The following is a 15,797-nucleotide window of genomic DNA, read 5'->3' as shown; positions in this document are numbered from 1 at the left end:
GATTTTAGAAGGCGAACTATCTTGGTCTTTTATCATCCAACAATTCCTATGCTCTTCAAATAATCGCAAAGGATCGCTAACACCCACCTGAACAAACAGGCAGGAGTATCAATGAGTTGACACAGCCTGCGCCCTTCCCTTCCACAACCCCCGAGACTCTGCATCCCAGTCCTGGAGTGGGGTTCAATCTTCACCTCATCACCACCTTAAATGGAAGGCCCCCTGCACATCTTTGGGTTGTGCGGGGTGAGACGCACGCAGACACGGGGAGATTGTGCAAGCTCCACACGGACAGTGACCCTGGGCCGGGATTCAAACCCAAGTCCTCGGCGCCGTGAGGCAGCAGTGCTAACCACCCATGTACTCCTGTGAATTCTAGAAACGAATGTTAAGTATATCATGAGGCGAGCATTCTTTGGTTGATTACTTGAGCACATATAGAGGCACTTACTGTCGCTGGGGTTGGGTTGCTGAGCTGGGATCTTTACATCTGTAATGTTACACTGTGTGAATAAATCTAAAACTGAGTAACGGTTGATTTCTGGCCTCTTCCTTCACCAAGGAGTTTAACAATTCTGTCCGCTGTGGCCATACTGGATCTTTGAAATGGCGATCCAATCTGTGGTGAGTCCACGTTACTGCGACAACAAGTATGTTGCAGCTGGAGCGATGGCGAGTGATGGTCGAGGCTCCAATTATCTTTCCAACACATGGCTGATCAGAAAACTCTTCCTCTCTTACCACCTGCCATTAGTGCACCTTGGATTTGCTGCTTGACAATCAAGTACTTTTAAAAATTCATTGATGGGATGTGGGCGTCGCTGACTAGGCCTGCATTTATTGATCTTCCTTAACTCGGCTGCGTTATGAACACACCTTCCTTGGCCATCAAGTCCTGGGGCGGGATTCAAAGCCACAGCTTCTGGCTCAGAGGCAGGAGCACTGTCCTCTGTGACACAAGACCTCCCGTCCAGTCAGTAACATTCCTCAGCAAAATAAACCCTCACCCAACTTCTGCTTCTCGCCTCCCCTGAACGCAACAGAAACAAACAGCACCCATTCCTGGGTCGCTGCGGCTCTTTGTTACTTTCCCCTTCTTCAAGTCAGAACCTGGACCAACAAGGCTGGAATCCGTAGTCTTTTTGGACCAGTCAGCAATTCCGTCCTCATCCCAGATTTCGCAGTAATTGGAAAATCCCAGTTCCAGCTTTCCTATCCTCTTTGTAACACAACTGAACCGGACTACATGGTTGTGAAATGGAAGAAAAGTTCGCATTAAAATATGCAGCACCTCAATTCACTTATTAGCCAATGAAGTACTTCTGAAATGTAATCACTGTTTGATGGAGAAAGCTCGACTGACAAGTTAAACATTGCAATTCATACAAAGCAAACCCGTGCAGATGGGGCCTCGGTTTAACTTTGCATCTGAAAGACGGCACGCCAACAGTGCGGCAGGCCAACAGTGCGGCAGGCCAACAGTGCGGCAGGCCGGCAGTGCGGCAGGCCGGCAGTGCGGCAGGCCAACAGTGCGGCACGCCAACAGTGCGGCACGCCAACAATGCGGCAGGCCGACAGTGCGGCACGCCGACAGTGCGGCAGGCCGGCAGTGCGGCAGGCCGGCAGTGCGGCAGGCCAACAGTGCGGCAGGCCGGCAGTGCGGCAGGCCGACAGTGCGGCAGGCCGACAGTGCGGCACGCCGACAGTGCGGCAGGCCGGCAGTGCGGCAGGCCGGCAGTGCGGCAGGCCAACAGTGCGGCAGGCCGGCAGTGCGGCAGGCCAACAGTGCGGCACGCCAACAGTGCGGCACGCCAACAGTGCGGCAGGCCAACAGTGCGGCAGGCCAACAGTGCGGCACGCCAACAGTGCGGCACGCCAACAGTGCGGCACGCCGGCAGTGCGGCTCGCCGACAGTGCGACACGCCAACAGTGCGGCACGCCAACAGTGCGGCAGGCCAACAGTGCGGCAGGCCAGCAGTGCGGCAGGCCAGCAGTGCGGCACGCCAACAGTGCGGCACGCCAACAGTGCGGCACGCCAACAGTGCGGCACGCCGGCAGTGCGGCACGCCGACAGTGCGGCACGCCGACAGTGCGGCACGCCGACAGTGCGGCACGCCGACAGTGCGGCACGCCGACAGTGCGGCACGCCGACAGTGCGGCACGCCGACAGTGCGGCACGCCGACAGTGCGGCACGCCGACAGTGCGGCACGCCGACAGTGCGGCAGGCCGACAGTGCGGCACGCCGACAGTGCGGCACGCCGACAGTGCGGCACGCCGACAGTGCGGCACGCCGACAGTGCGGCACGCCGACAGTGCGGCACGCCGACAGTGCGGCACGCCGACAGTGCGGCACGCCGACAGTGCGGCACGCCGACAGTGCGGCACGCCGACAGTGCGGCACGCCGACAGTGCGGCACGCCGACAGTGCGGCACGCCGACAGTGCGGCACGCCAACAGTGCGGCACGCCAACAGTGCGGCACGCCAGCAGTGCGGCACGCCAACAGTGCGGCACGCCAACAGTGCGGCACGCCAGCAGTGCGGCACGCCAACAGTGCGGCACGCCAACAGTGCGGCACGCCAGCAGTGCGGCAGGCCAACAGTGCGGCATGGGCTTCAGCCTGGTTAATGTGGTGAAGACTCTGGAGTGGAAGTAGAACTGGACGCGTCTGCTCCTCTCCCCTCCCACCCACCCCCCATGATCTTCCGACTCAGAGACTAGAGTGCAAACAACCCAGCCACGGATCTGCCTAATGGAGGCTACTTACCAAGTCGTTCATGTTAATCTGGCTGGCTGGATGAATATCTTCTAAAAACTCCAGGAGATAATAAGTGTATCTGTCCATCAGATGGACCCCAATGGCGAGATCTGGCTGGTGCTAATAGAAAGGCAGGTAAAATGTTAAGTAGTCGTTGGTAAAAATGAGATTTCTATAAATACGAAAATCTGTGAGATGGCTAGACTATTTCAAGGCCCTGTCACTCTTCAACAAAGAATAATTTGTCTCACTGACTAATGTATCATTCAGTTCTGGGGAACTAACCAGTCTCTCCAAACAGTGAGGACATTTATTTTGGTCATTATTTCATGGGATGTGGGCAGCACTGGCAAGGCCAGCATTTGTTGCCCATCCTTAACTGGCCTTGAACTGAGTGTCTCGCTCGGCCATTGCAGAGGGCAGTTAAAGGTTAACCACATTGCTGTGGGTCTGGAGTCACATGTAGGCCAGACCAGGTAAGGGCGGCAGATTTTGTTCCCTAAAGGACATTTGTGAGCCTGATGGGTTTGTACAACAGCTGATGATGATGGTTGTCATGGTCACCATTACTAACACTAGCTTTCACCAGCTGTCGCGGTGGGAATTGAACCCTTGTTCCCAGAGCATTAGGTTGGGCCTCTGGATTACTGGTCCAGTGACATTACCACGGCGACACCGTCCACCCTGGGGAGAGGGGGCCTATGGGAAACCAAAAGACATTTTTTTTAAATTTTATATAAATTTAGAGTGCCCAATTTTTTCCAATTAAGGGGCAATTTAGCGTGGCCAATCCACCTAACCTCCATATCTTTTGGGTTGTGGGGGTGAAACCCACGCAGGCACGGGGAGAATGTGCAAACTCCACACAGACAGTGACCCAGGGTCGGGATTCGAACCCGGGTCCTCAGCGCCGTAGCAAAAGACATTTTAAAGTGCAATACAGCCAATGAAATACTTTGAAATGAAGACATTGATCTAATGTTGGAACCATTAGCTGACCACCCACAAAGTGCACTGATATAGCGACATCGCCAGACCATGTGATAATGGTCAGCTAATCTGTTTTTAGCAATGTTGGTTGAGGGATAAATGTTGGTCAGGACATTGGGGATGGCTCCACTGCTCTTGCCCAAATTCGGTCAGAATTCTTATCAATATTCCCATTTTGCAAGTCATGGAATCTTTTACATCCATCAGCGGGCCTACAGAACTTTGGTTCAATGTCTCCTTTGGCAAGGCAGAACAGCATCCCCTCAGTGCTGCAGCCTGGTATGTGCGCTCTAAAGTGAAACTTGAACGCACAGCCCCTGGGGCGAGAGTTTGTGCGACCCACTGAACCCACACAGCCGACCACCCACCCACCGGTTTGAGTCAATCACTCTTTTCGAATTTTTATGAATGCACGAGGATTGGGAGCAGGGGGTCAGGCTTATAGAGGTTTCGGATTGTGTGACAGTCGGCAACACAGCAGACAGCGATGAGGGGAGCTGCAAGCCTGAGAATGGTGAAATGGTCGGGGCATTTCAAATGGAGTTCGATGCAGAGAAAGTGTGAAGCGATGGGCTTTTGGGTGATTAGTTTGGAACGGCAGTTTACCACAAGTGGCACGGTTTTGAAAAGTGTAGATGAGCAGAGAGATCCTGCTGTCCACCTCTACAAATCCTTGAAGGTGGCAGGGCAAGCGGATATGGCGATATTTAAAATGTGACTTGGGTTTAGAAAAGGAGCAGCATAACGCAAAAGCAAGGGGCGGCACGGGGCGTAGTGCTGAGCACTGCTGCCTCACGCCGCCGAGGACCCGGGTTCGACCCCAGCCACGTAGTTTGCATATTCTCCCCGTGCCTGCGTGGGACTCACCCCCACAACCCAAAAGATGTGGAGGGTAGGTGGATTGGCCGCACTAAATTGCCCCCCAATTGGAATTTTCTTTTAAAATAAAATAAAAGCAAAGGAGATCCTATTAGAATTTTCTAAAATCGCTACAGGCCTCAGCTGGAGCACTTTGGACAAATCTGCCCCACCCCTCCCCAAACTTCAGGAAAGGAGTAACGGTGTTAGAAAGAGTACTGAGGAATTACGGTGGGAATTACTGAGGAGTAACGGTGTTAGAAAGAGTACTGAGGAATTACGGTGGGAATTATTGAGGAGTAACGGTGTTAGAAAGAGTGCTGAGGAATGTTACCAGCACCTCACTGATGAGAAGACCTTCAGTTTCGAGAAGGGTTGGAAAATTTAGGGACTGATCTCCTTGGTGATGATCTGACAGATATTTTTGAGCGGAGAGGTTTTGATGGAGCAGGTCAAGAAAAGAAAACGTCCTTCTGGCAAGAGGGTTAGCAATCAGAAGTCAGAATGAGATTGAAAAGCCTTGATAAGAGAGGATGATGGGTGGGCGGGGCGGGGGGGGGGGGGGGGGGGGGGGGGGGGGGGGGGGGGGGGGGGGGGGGGGGGGGGAGTTGGTGAATTTACAGGGCCGTGGACACAATGTGGGGTGGGCGGGATGAAGGCACCACAGACACAATGGGCCGAATGGTCTCTTTCACTGCTGTAAGATTCCACGAGGCCACAAACCAGAAATATTTATCTTTCCTCCCCTCAGCTCCATATTTTCTCCATTCCCCGTTTCTACACAGATTATCATCAATCAGGTATTCAACAGAGCTGGAAACTTACTGAAAGCGAGTCCTCCCCAACCTGGCTGCTGGCCAGTGCCAGGATGTTAGGAGAATAAAATTTTTCATACATGGAGGCCCCCTGGCAAGTGTCAATGATGAAAAGCAGTTCGTGGTACCTGGAGAAAGCAAACACTCATCAGTCTCAGGGCAAAGCTCCTGCCTCTTTGCATCCTGTAAATCATGCTGGCCTCGCAGTCTCTTCATTTCTGAAACCACTGTAGCAGGAGAGAGAGAACAGTCCCTAGCTCTCCAGTTATGAAAGCAGTTGTATTTATGTAGCGGCATTCACAACCTCAACGTCCCAAAGTGTTTACAAACATGAAGTACTTTAGAGGTCCCTCGCAGGAGTAATGCCGAGGGCTCTTGCTACAGAAAAATGGCAGACAAACAGATACTGAGCAAGACACCACAAACAACAGTAGTGCAGTGGGATCTTTCACACACACACGAGAAGGCCTTGCTCCAACACCTCATTCAAAAGATGGAATTTTGACATGACAGCACTCTCTCAGTGAGCAGCTCCAGCTTATTTGCTAGCTCTTTTATCCAAGAACGTAGTAGGTTCTAGTCCCACTCCAGAGGACCGAGCACTCAGTTGACATTCCAGTGCAGGACTGAGGACTTTCTTTCAGGGCTGCGTTGAAAGATTTTGTGCTCAGGTTTCTGGAGCGACACTTGAACCCACAACCTTCTGATCGAGAGACAACATATAAACATTCAGTGTCAATTTAGTCACAAGAGTAGTTTTAATTTCATTTTTACATTTTTTTTTATTAGTTCATGGGATGCAGGCGTTGCAGGCCGTGCCCTTATTGCCCTCAAGGGGGCAGTTAAGAGTCAATCACATTGGTGTGGGACTGGAGTCACATATAGGCCAGACCAGGTAAGAATGGCAGATTTCCTGAACCAGATGGGTTTTTACGACAGTGGTTCTTTTAATTCCAGATTTTTATTGAATTCAAATTTTGCCATCTGCAGTGGCGGGATTTGAACCTGGGTCCCCAGAGCATTGCTCTGGCTCTCTGGATTACTAGTCCAATGACAATACCACTACACCACCGCCTCCCCTACATCTGACCCACTATTCCCCAGTCATACACTGACAGCAGGCAACGGGAGGTTGAGAAATCACAGCGCAAAGCTCCTCTCTGCCTATTGACATAAACGGCTGGAAAAAGGCGGCTGAGGCTCCATTGTGGGCCCTTTCCTTTTGAGTTTCATTTTTATTTAAAGTTTCGGAATTCGAAGTTGGCAATCTCAGCTCGCAGGAAAAAACGTTTGTGGGAAGTCTGTGGTGTTGATTTCACCCGCGGCATTTCGCGAGTTTTTGCGAATTTTCCGATACCGTTGTTTCGCTCTGCACGTCGATCAGAAGCAAAAAAGAAACGAGGATAGGGAAATAAACCCGGGTTTCAATGAAAACACTTCCTCGTCCATCCAGTTCAATTCCAAACTCCAGGCCAGAAATGGGCGGACAGCTGACTGGCGGTCGATGCGGAATTATGGGAAACTAAAGTTTTGGTCCATCGTGAAGATTCCACTTTGGTCTTAGCTGACATTTGAAAATTAGGCGTGACCTTAATTTAGTGACAAAAGTGGAATGACTATTTTCCTTCTGATATAAACATAGTCCACGTTTGGACAACAGGAGGGATGAAATCCTCCTCTTTTGAACAGTAGATTCTGTCTGCTGTTTGACAGCCCCCCCCCCCCCCCCCCACACACACATACACACACACACACAACAGGAGGAGTGCGCAGAGCAGAGGCCAGCACCCCCTCGCCAGTGGCTTTCCATCCCCCAATAGCACGGGCTGTGTGCCTGCGCTGGCAGAGGTGCATCAACCTGCAATTATCTTGGTCCCTGGGAGCGCCTGATTGTGGAGTCACTCCTTGTATATATATATATATATTATGCAGTTTAGAATGCTGTATGGAGCCCCCAGTGTGCTCAATCTTCTTACCTTCTCTTTTGCCACATCTGCTCAAATGCATCACCAAGCTCAACATTGGTAATTTCTTCCGAATCCTGGAATTTTAGGAACCCATTGCCGCCGTGTCCTTCAATATAAAAAGAGACAATCACATACAAAGTAATACCGATTTGATGGTCATGTCAGTGGGCAACACTCCTGTTTTAGTTCAGAAGACTGTGGGAATAAGCTCCACATTCGGATTGGAGTCTTCAATCCTAGTGCGGCAGACGTCAGAGGTGCCGCCAAATGAGACATTAAAACTAAAACCCCGTTCGTGTCGACACAAGAAGCTTAAAGGGGAGGAAGTTTCTTTTTATTCGTTCATGGGATATGGGTGTCGCTGGCAAGGCCCATCCAACAGTTACGACTCAGCCACACTGCTGCGGGTCTGTGGGTCAGACTGGGTAAGGATGGCAGATTTCCTTTGCTGAAGGACACCAGTGAACATTAGCGAATTACGGCAATCGATAACAGCTTCGCGATCACCGTTGCTACGGTGAGCTTTCAATTTAAGATTTTTTAACTTGGGCTTGAATCAATGCCGCAGTTCGGGAATTACAGCTCCCAGCAGACCTCGGGACTCTTTTGCGTTTTCAGGTTGGGTTTCAGAATGATCCCCGGAATGAAGAGCTTGTCGTATGAGGAACGGTTGAGGACTCTGGGTCTGTACTCGGGAGTTTAGAAGGATGAGAGGGGATCTTATTGAAACTTACAGGATACTGCGAAACCTGGATATAGTGGACGTGGAGAGGATGTTTCCACTTGTAGGGAAAACTAGAACCAGAGGGCACCATCTCAGACTAAAGGGACTATCCTTTAAAACTGAGATGAAGAGGAATTTCTTCAGCCAGAGGGTGGTGAATCTGTGGAACTCTTTGCCACAGAAGGCTGTGGAGGCCAAATCACCGAGTGTCTTTAAGACAGAGATAGATGGGTTCCTGACCAATTAGGAGATCAGGGATTATGGGGAGAAGGCAGGAGAATGGGGATGAGAAAAATATCAGCTATGATTGAATGGCTAGCAGACTCGATGGGCCGAGTGGCCTAATTCTGCTTCTATGTCTTATGGAACTGGCCCTGCGCACCATTCAAGAGGTGTCCCAGGAAGCAGGACACAGGGAACGGCACAGGGAGAAGGTCCCAAATCAAGAAGGTCATCGTAAAGCAGGGAGTGGGACAGCAAAGGGTCCAAGCAAACGGTCGCAGGCTCAGACAAAGATAGGGATCAGAGGTCAATCCCATTGAGTCACAATCAATGAACGAAGCATAGAAAAAAGCTCCAAGCTAAAGGATAGTTTTGAAATGAAAATCGCTTATTGTCACAAGTAGGCTTCAAATGAAGTTACTGTGAAAAGCCCCTAGTCGCCACATTCCAGCACCTGTTCGGGGAGGCTGGTGCGGGAATTGAACCGTGCTGCTGGCCTGCCTTGGTCGCTTTAAAAGCCAGAAATTTAGCCCTGTGCTAAACCAGCCCCTCATGGGGAGCAGGTTTGGGGGTTTGGGCGAAGTCCTGATGAGGGGGCAGCCATAGGTTGGTGACTCTGTGCTGCGAGCATTAAGGATAAAGGTACCCATTTTGGAACAGTGGTCTCCTGTCTGGCATGGCCAAAAATCCAAAAGCGTGCTTGGAAGGTGAAGCTTGAGAATACTTGAGCGATCCAGGGGGCAGGAATTTTGCATGGCCGAATTAAAACCCTGGGAGATGATCCCTTGTTTAAGATATCCAAGTGGGAGCAACTGTTGGAAAGAATTCAAAGACAAGTTCTTCAAATTCAGAGGTCGGAAACCCTCGTGAAAAAGGCAGATACCCCACAGCTTGTGAGAACAGACCTGAAAGGTGCATTCTGATGTTCTATTCACTGATCGAACTAGTAACCTCTGGAGAGTGACAGCTGCGGTTCAGCTGATAGTACCCTCGCGCGAGTTAGAAGGTTGCGTGTACACAAGTCCGGGGACATGGGCACAAAACCCTGAGCCGATAACCCTAACGCAGAAATGGAGCAGTGCTGCATTGTCCAAAATTCTGGCATTCAAGGACGGTATTATACTGAGGCCCCATCCTCTCTCGAAGAGGGCGATAAAAGATCCTTCTGTACCATGTTGAAGAAAAGCAGGCGGGTTGTCCCCGGTGTTCTTGCCAATAGTTAATCCTAAATCAGCATCGCAAAGGGAGGGTTCCTGATCATTCTCAGGTTGTTGGCTTTGGGATCTTGTTGTGTCCACATTAGTTGTCACCTTTCCTACATTACAACAATGAAGAACCTTCAAAAGTACTTCATAGGCTAAAAAGCACTTTGGGACATTCTGCGGTTGTGAAATCCATGATCTAAATACTGGGGTTTCCTTCTTGCTAGTCTATGAGATGTCCGTCCTTCCCCCCCCCCCCCCCCCCCCCCCCCCCCCCCCCCCGCCGGTCATACCTACCCGTCATGTAGATGAGAATGTTACTCCTGTCATCTGAAAGCAGCCGTTTGGATCGGGGAGTGCTTTGAGGAAGTCGGCCTGTTAACACCCGTAAGAAGTTCTCAACAGTAACCTGACAAGAAAACAGAAACAACTTGAAGCCAAACTCCTGCCCTCGAGTGTCCAGGCCAACGTTCCCCCCTTCAACCAACACTGCCACAAGCAGGTACGCCTGCGATTCGTCTCGTCACGGTTTAAAGATCAGAGTGCAGCTGCATTTGCCCACATGGCAACTGCAGGAGGTGGGTTGCGGGGGTGAGATATCAATAATTCTTTCACAGCCCCAATGGGCCATCAAAACCAGTCAAGACGACTGCACGAACCAATGTTGCCTCTAATCCTGGTCTGTTGTGCATGGCCAGCTTGTTCCACTGCACAACCGGGCATGCACACGTCTTGAAGGGAATGTGTGGCCTGATTGTTCCCTGCTTGGCACATTCCAGATATCATAGAATCCCTACAGTGCAGAAGGAGGCCATTCGGCCCATGGGTCTGCACCGACCCTTTGAAAGAGCACCCTATCCAGGCCCTCTTCCCCCATCCTATCCCCGGAACCCTGCAACTCCACCTAATCTGCACATCTTTGGACTGAGAGAGAAAACCGGAGCACCTGGAGGAAACCAACACAGACATGGGGAGAACGTGCAGACTACACACACACACGTACACACAGTCACCCTGGGGCCCTGGCGCTTGAGACAGCAGTGCTAACCACTGTGCCACCCATCCGACCATGCACCTGCGCAGCTCAAAAGGACCATTGCCTCTGATCCTGATTAACATTACCATGCTCCAATATTTCCTAAGAGACAATCCCCATCAGAGCCAGAAAGAGCTGTAGCCCACGATTGAAGGAATTTCGCCAAATGCCCGAACCCATTTCATATGACTCACACAGCTGTGACTGGATTCCAATTCAGCTCGCAAAGGTGAAAGGTCAGTGTCCACCCTCCTGGGCCAGCCAGTTCCATAAGTGCATGTTTTTCTTCAGGTTACTAAACGAGTCTAGGTTACTAAAAGAGTTAACTTCACTCCAACAAATAAAAAGCTACACCACACAGTGAGCTCTCTGACCTCGTAGCCCCGGTAATCAACTTCAACGTTGTCCCCATAGACGTTCAGCTCCATGTTCTTGTGACTGAAGATGGTGGCGGGTTTGGGGTTTCGTGGGTTACACGCCATGTCGTCGGCGAGCATCAGCACGATGTGGCTGGAAGGAAAAGCGACTTTCGTTAGCCGGTGAGCTCAACATGCATTCCACAGTCACGACACGCAAGAGGAAAACCCACGGCTGCCAAGTATGTTGAGCGCCATGTCTCTGCAATACTCCTCAGCTATCACCTCAAACTAACTCTGAGATTCACAGGGAAAAAGTGATGGTTAATAATAATCTTTATTAGTGTCACAAGTAGGCTTACATTAACACTGAAAAAAAAATTAAAATTGCTTATTGTCACGAGTAGGCTTCAATGAAGTTACTGTGAAAAGCCCCTAGTCGCCACATTCCGGCGCCTGTTGGGGGAGGCTGGTGCGGGAATTGAACCGTGCTCCTGTCCTGCCTTGGTCTGCTTTAAAATCCAGCGATTTAGCCCAGTGCGCTAAACCAGCCCTTTGTGTAATGAAGCTGCTGTGAAAACAGGATTGTCACGGCGGCTGTGGCAGGGGAAGGGCGAGTTACATGGCATCCTCACTGAATTGGAGGCAAGAGAGTGCGAACACCACTTCACGGAGTCCTGATCATCAGAGGTGCTGAAATCCTGCTAACATATCAAAACAAAGTCTTGTGTGTAACAGATCCTGTGGTACTACTTGGATGAAGGGAAGGGCAAAGCATCACATTCGTCACATGGACAAAAGAAATAGGAGTAGGAATAGACCACATGGCCATTCTATACAATCATAAGGACGTAAGATATAGGAGCAAAATTAGGCCACTTGGCCCATCGAGTCTGCTCCACCATTCATGGCTGATATTAGACCTCAACTCTACTTTCTAACCCGCCCATCCCCCATATCCCCTGATTCCCCAAGCCGACAAAAATCGGTCTTTCTCAGCCGAGGATATATTCAACAACGGAGCATAGACGCCCCTGTGTGGTAGAGAATTCCAAAGATTCTCAACCCTTTGAGTGAAGTCATTTCTCCTCGGGAATTTGGCAATTTCTCGGGGTATAAATTGAACATGGGGAAAAGTGAGATGTTGGCGATCCAGGCAAGAGGACAGAAGAAGAGACTGGGAGAGCCGCCGCTCAGAATGGTAGGGAAGAGCTTTCGGTATCTGGGAATCCAGGTGGCCCAGAAATGGGAGGCACTACACAAGTTAAACCTAACCCGGTTGGTAGAACTAATGGAAGGGGACTTTAAGAGATGGGACATACTCCCGCTATCACTGGCGGGGAGGGTACAGACAGTTAAAAATGACGGTCCTCCCCAGATTTCTGTTTGTCTTTCAGTGCCTCCCCACCTTCATCCCCAAGGCTTTTTTCAAGCGGGTGAACAAGATTGTGTCAGGCTTTGTGTGGGCGGGTAAAACCCCACGAGTGAAGAAAGTATTGCTGGACCGCAGTCGGGGGGAGGGTGGGTTGGCGCAGCCGAACTTCTGCAACTACTACTGGGCGGCTAATATAGCCATGATTTGGAAGTGGGTAGTGGGGGAGGGGTCGGTATGGGAGTGGATGGAGGCGGCGTCATGTAAAGACACCGGTTTGGGAGCACTGGTAACAGCACCTCTGCCGTTCTCTCTCGTCGGCCCGATACTCCACAAGTCTGGTGGTAGTGGCGGGTCTGAGGGTCTGGGGGCAATGGAGGAGATAAAAGAGAGTGGAGGGAGCATCGATTTGGACCCCAATTTATAATAACCACAGGTTTGTACTGGGTAGACTAGATGGCGGGTTCCGGAGATGGCAGAGGGCAGGAATTAAAAGGATGGGGGATCTATACGTGGACGGGAGCTTTCCCAGCTTGTAAGCTTTGGAGGATAAATTTGAATTGCCAGCGGGAAATGGTTTTAGGTATTTGCAGGTGCGAGACTTCCTGAGAAAACAGGTTCCGGCCTTCCCGCTGCTGCCGCCTCGGGGGATACAGGATAGAGCAGTCTCCCGTACCTGGGTGGGAGAGGGGAAGGTATCGGATATTTACCAGGAGCTTTCGGAGGCGGAGGAAACTCCGGTGGAGGAGCTTAAGGACAAGTGGGAGGACAAGCTAGGAGCAGAGTTGAGGCGGGTCTATGGGCAGATGCCTTAAGCAGGGTTAATACCTCCTCATCGTGCGCCAGGCTTAGCCTGATACAATTTAAGGTAGTCCACCGGGCACACATGACAGCGGCTAGGATGAGTAAGTTCTTCGGGGTTGAGGAAAGGTGTGCGAGCTGAAAATGAAAATCGCTTATAGTCACAAGTAGGCTTCAAATGAAGTTACTGTGAAAAGCCCCTAGTCACCTCATTCCAGCACCTGTTCGGGGAGGCTGGTACGGGAATTGAACTGTGCTGTTGGCCTGCCTTGGTCTGCTTTCCAAGCCAGCGATTTAGCCCTGTGCTAAACCAGCCCCAAAACCAGGTGCGCGGGAAGTCCAGCAAATCATGTCCACCTGTTTTGGCCATGCCCGAAGCTTAGAGGGTTTTGGCAGGTCTTGATACGGCAATGTCCACGGTGCTAAAAACACGGGCGGTGCAGAGTCCGGAGGTAGCGATCTTTGGAATGTCCGAAGACCCGGGAGTTCAGGGGCCGAAAGAGGCTGACGTCTTGGCCTTTGCCTCCCTAGTAGCCCGGAGACGGATCTTGTTAATGTCAAGGGACTCAAAGCCTCCGAATGTAGAGACCTGGGTTAGTGACATGGCTAGGTTTCTCAGAGGGTCAATGTTAGGGTTCCCCCGGAGGTGGCAGCCGTTCGTCGGCTTTCTCGGGGAAAATTACCATGTTGATGTCATTGTTTATGTTACTGTGATAAAAAATTTCAAATACCTCAATAAAATATTATTTTTAAAAAAAAAGTAATTTCTCCTCATCTCAGTCCTGAATGATCAGCCCCCTATCTTGAGGCTGTGCCTTCCTGTTTTGGATTTTCCGACCAGCGAGAACAATCACCCAATCCCCCTCGGGGCCTTGAACACAATCCGACATGCACTAGGACAGTGCCAGAGCTTTTCTTTCAGCTTTGCGTTTTGACAATGCCAGCACTCGCGATCTGCGATTATCTCGAGCTTACGTTTGTACAGTGCCTGGACACGTTTTTCAGAAGCTGTACTTCTGGGCTATGGGTTTTACTGACCCCCAGGTCAGAGGGGAGCATTAGTTATGGCCGCAGTTCCTGCTCAGTCTCCACTGCTGATGGGTGAATATACATGAACATCATTACCATCAGGGCGGAAGGGAACGAGGTTGTGTTGGGCAGCACAGTGGTTAGCACTGTTGCTTCACAGCTCCAGGGTTCCAGCTTGGGTCATAGTCTGTGCGGAGTCTGCACGTTCTCCCCGTGTCTGCGTGGGTTTCCCCCAGGTGCTCCGGTTTCCTCCCACAAGTCCCTAAAGACGTGCTTGTTAGGTGAATTGGACATTCTGAATTCTCCCTCCGTGTACCCGAACAGGTGCCGGAATGTGGCAACAAGGGGAGTTTCACAGTAACTTCATTGCAGAGTTAATGTAAGCCTACTTGTGACAATAAAGATTATCAGGAGGTTTCGAGATTATTCAAACTGCCCGCTGACACTTTCCATCAGCCATGATGTGGAGATGCCGGAGTTGGACTGGGGTGAGCACAGTGAGAGGTCTTACAACACCAGGTTAAAGTCCAACAGGTTTGTTTTGAATCACTAACTTTCGGAGCGCTGCTCCTTCCTCAGGTGAATGAACATAGAACATTACAGCGCAGTACAGGCCCTTGGGCCCTCGATGTTGCGCCGACCTGTGAAACCCCTCTAAAGCCCATCTACACTATTCCCTTATCGTCCATATGCCTATCCAATGACCATTTGAATGCCCTTAGTGTTGGCGAGTCCACTACTGTTGCAGGCAGGGCATTCCACGCCCTTACTACTCTCTGAGTAAAGAACCTACCTCTGACATCTGTCCAATATCTATCTCCCCTCAATTTAAAGCTATGTCCCCTCGTGCTAGACATCACCATTCGAGGAAAAAGGCTCTCACTGTCCACCCTATCTAATCCTCTGATCATCTTGTATGCCTCAATTAAGTCACCTCTTAATCTTCTTCTCTCTAACGAAAACAGACTCAAGTCCCTCAGCCTTCCCTCATAAGGGGCGCGATTCTCCGCACCCCACGCCGGGTGGGGGAATCACGGGAGGGCCAGGCGAATCACGCCACGCCGCCCTGGCACACCCCCGCTATTCTCTCCCCCCCCCCAAATGGCGTGTCGGGTTTTTCGACAGGCCGCCTGCCGAACCCAACCGGCTCACGCCGGCGCCAATCACACCTGGTCGCTGCCGGCGTGAACAGCGCGCGACAGGTGAGTGTGGGGCCTGTGGGGGGCGGAGGGAGGATCGAGCACCACGGGCCTGCTCAGCAGATGTCTCGGCAGCGATCGGTGCCCACCGATCGTCGGGCCGGCTTCTGTAAACGTCGCACTCTTTTCCCTCCGCCGCCCCGCAAGATCAAGCCGCCATGTCTTGCGGGGCAGCGGAGGAGAAGACGGCAACCGCGCATGTGCGGGTTGGAGCCAGCCAACCAGCGCATGCGCGGCTGACGTCACTTCGGCGCCGCCGGCCACGTCATTCCCGGCGCGCCGCTTTGACGCAAGCGGCGAGGCCAGGCGCTCTGGATTCACGCGCCGCCGCTCCTAGCCCCCGGGGGAGGGGGGGGGGGGGGAATAGGGGGCGAGGAGCGGCCTCCGACTCCGGGTTTCACTCCGGCGTCGGCACTCAGTCTCCCGTTGGGAGAATCGTGCCCAAGATCTTCCCTCCATACCAGGCAA

General features: G+C 51.6%; 1 protein-coding gene across 1 annotated transcript in view; it reads right to left on the bottom strand.

The window, feature by feature from the left end:
* The window catches only part of pigk (phosphatidylinositol glycan anchor biosynthesis, class K), a 124,751-nt gene that overhangs the window by 93,515 nt on the left and 15,439 nt on the right, over window positions 1-15,797 (bottom strand). Inside the window, exons 4-8 of the mRNA XM_038793759.1 lie at window positions 10,947-11,082; window positions 9,834-9,945; window positions 7,398-7,494; window positions 5,432-5,549; window positions 2,768-2,878 (exon numbers count right to left, since the gene is read on the bottom strand). Of these exons, the coding sequence (XP_038649687.1) occupies window positions 2,768-2,878; window positions 5,432-5,549; window positions 7,398-7,494; window positions 9,834-9,945; window positions 10,947-11,082 (574 nt within the window). The remainder of the gene's footprint in view (window positions 1-2,767; window positions 2,879-5,431; window positions 5,550-7,397; window positions 7,495-9,833; window positions 9,946-10,946; window positions 11,083-15,797) is intronic.

Source organism: Scyliorhinus canicula, chromosome 4 (assembly GCF_902713615.1).
Source record: "Scyliorhinus canicula chromosome 4, sScyCan1.1, whole genome shotgun sequence".
Classification (NCBI taxonomy): Eukaryota; Metazoa; Chordata; class Chondrichthyes; order Carcharhiniformes; family Scyliorhinidae; genus Scyliorhinus; species Scyliorhinus canicula.
Note: the sequence above shows the minus strand (reverse complement) of the source record. Positions and strands in the feature narration are given on the sequence as shown.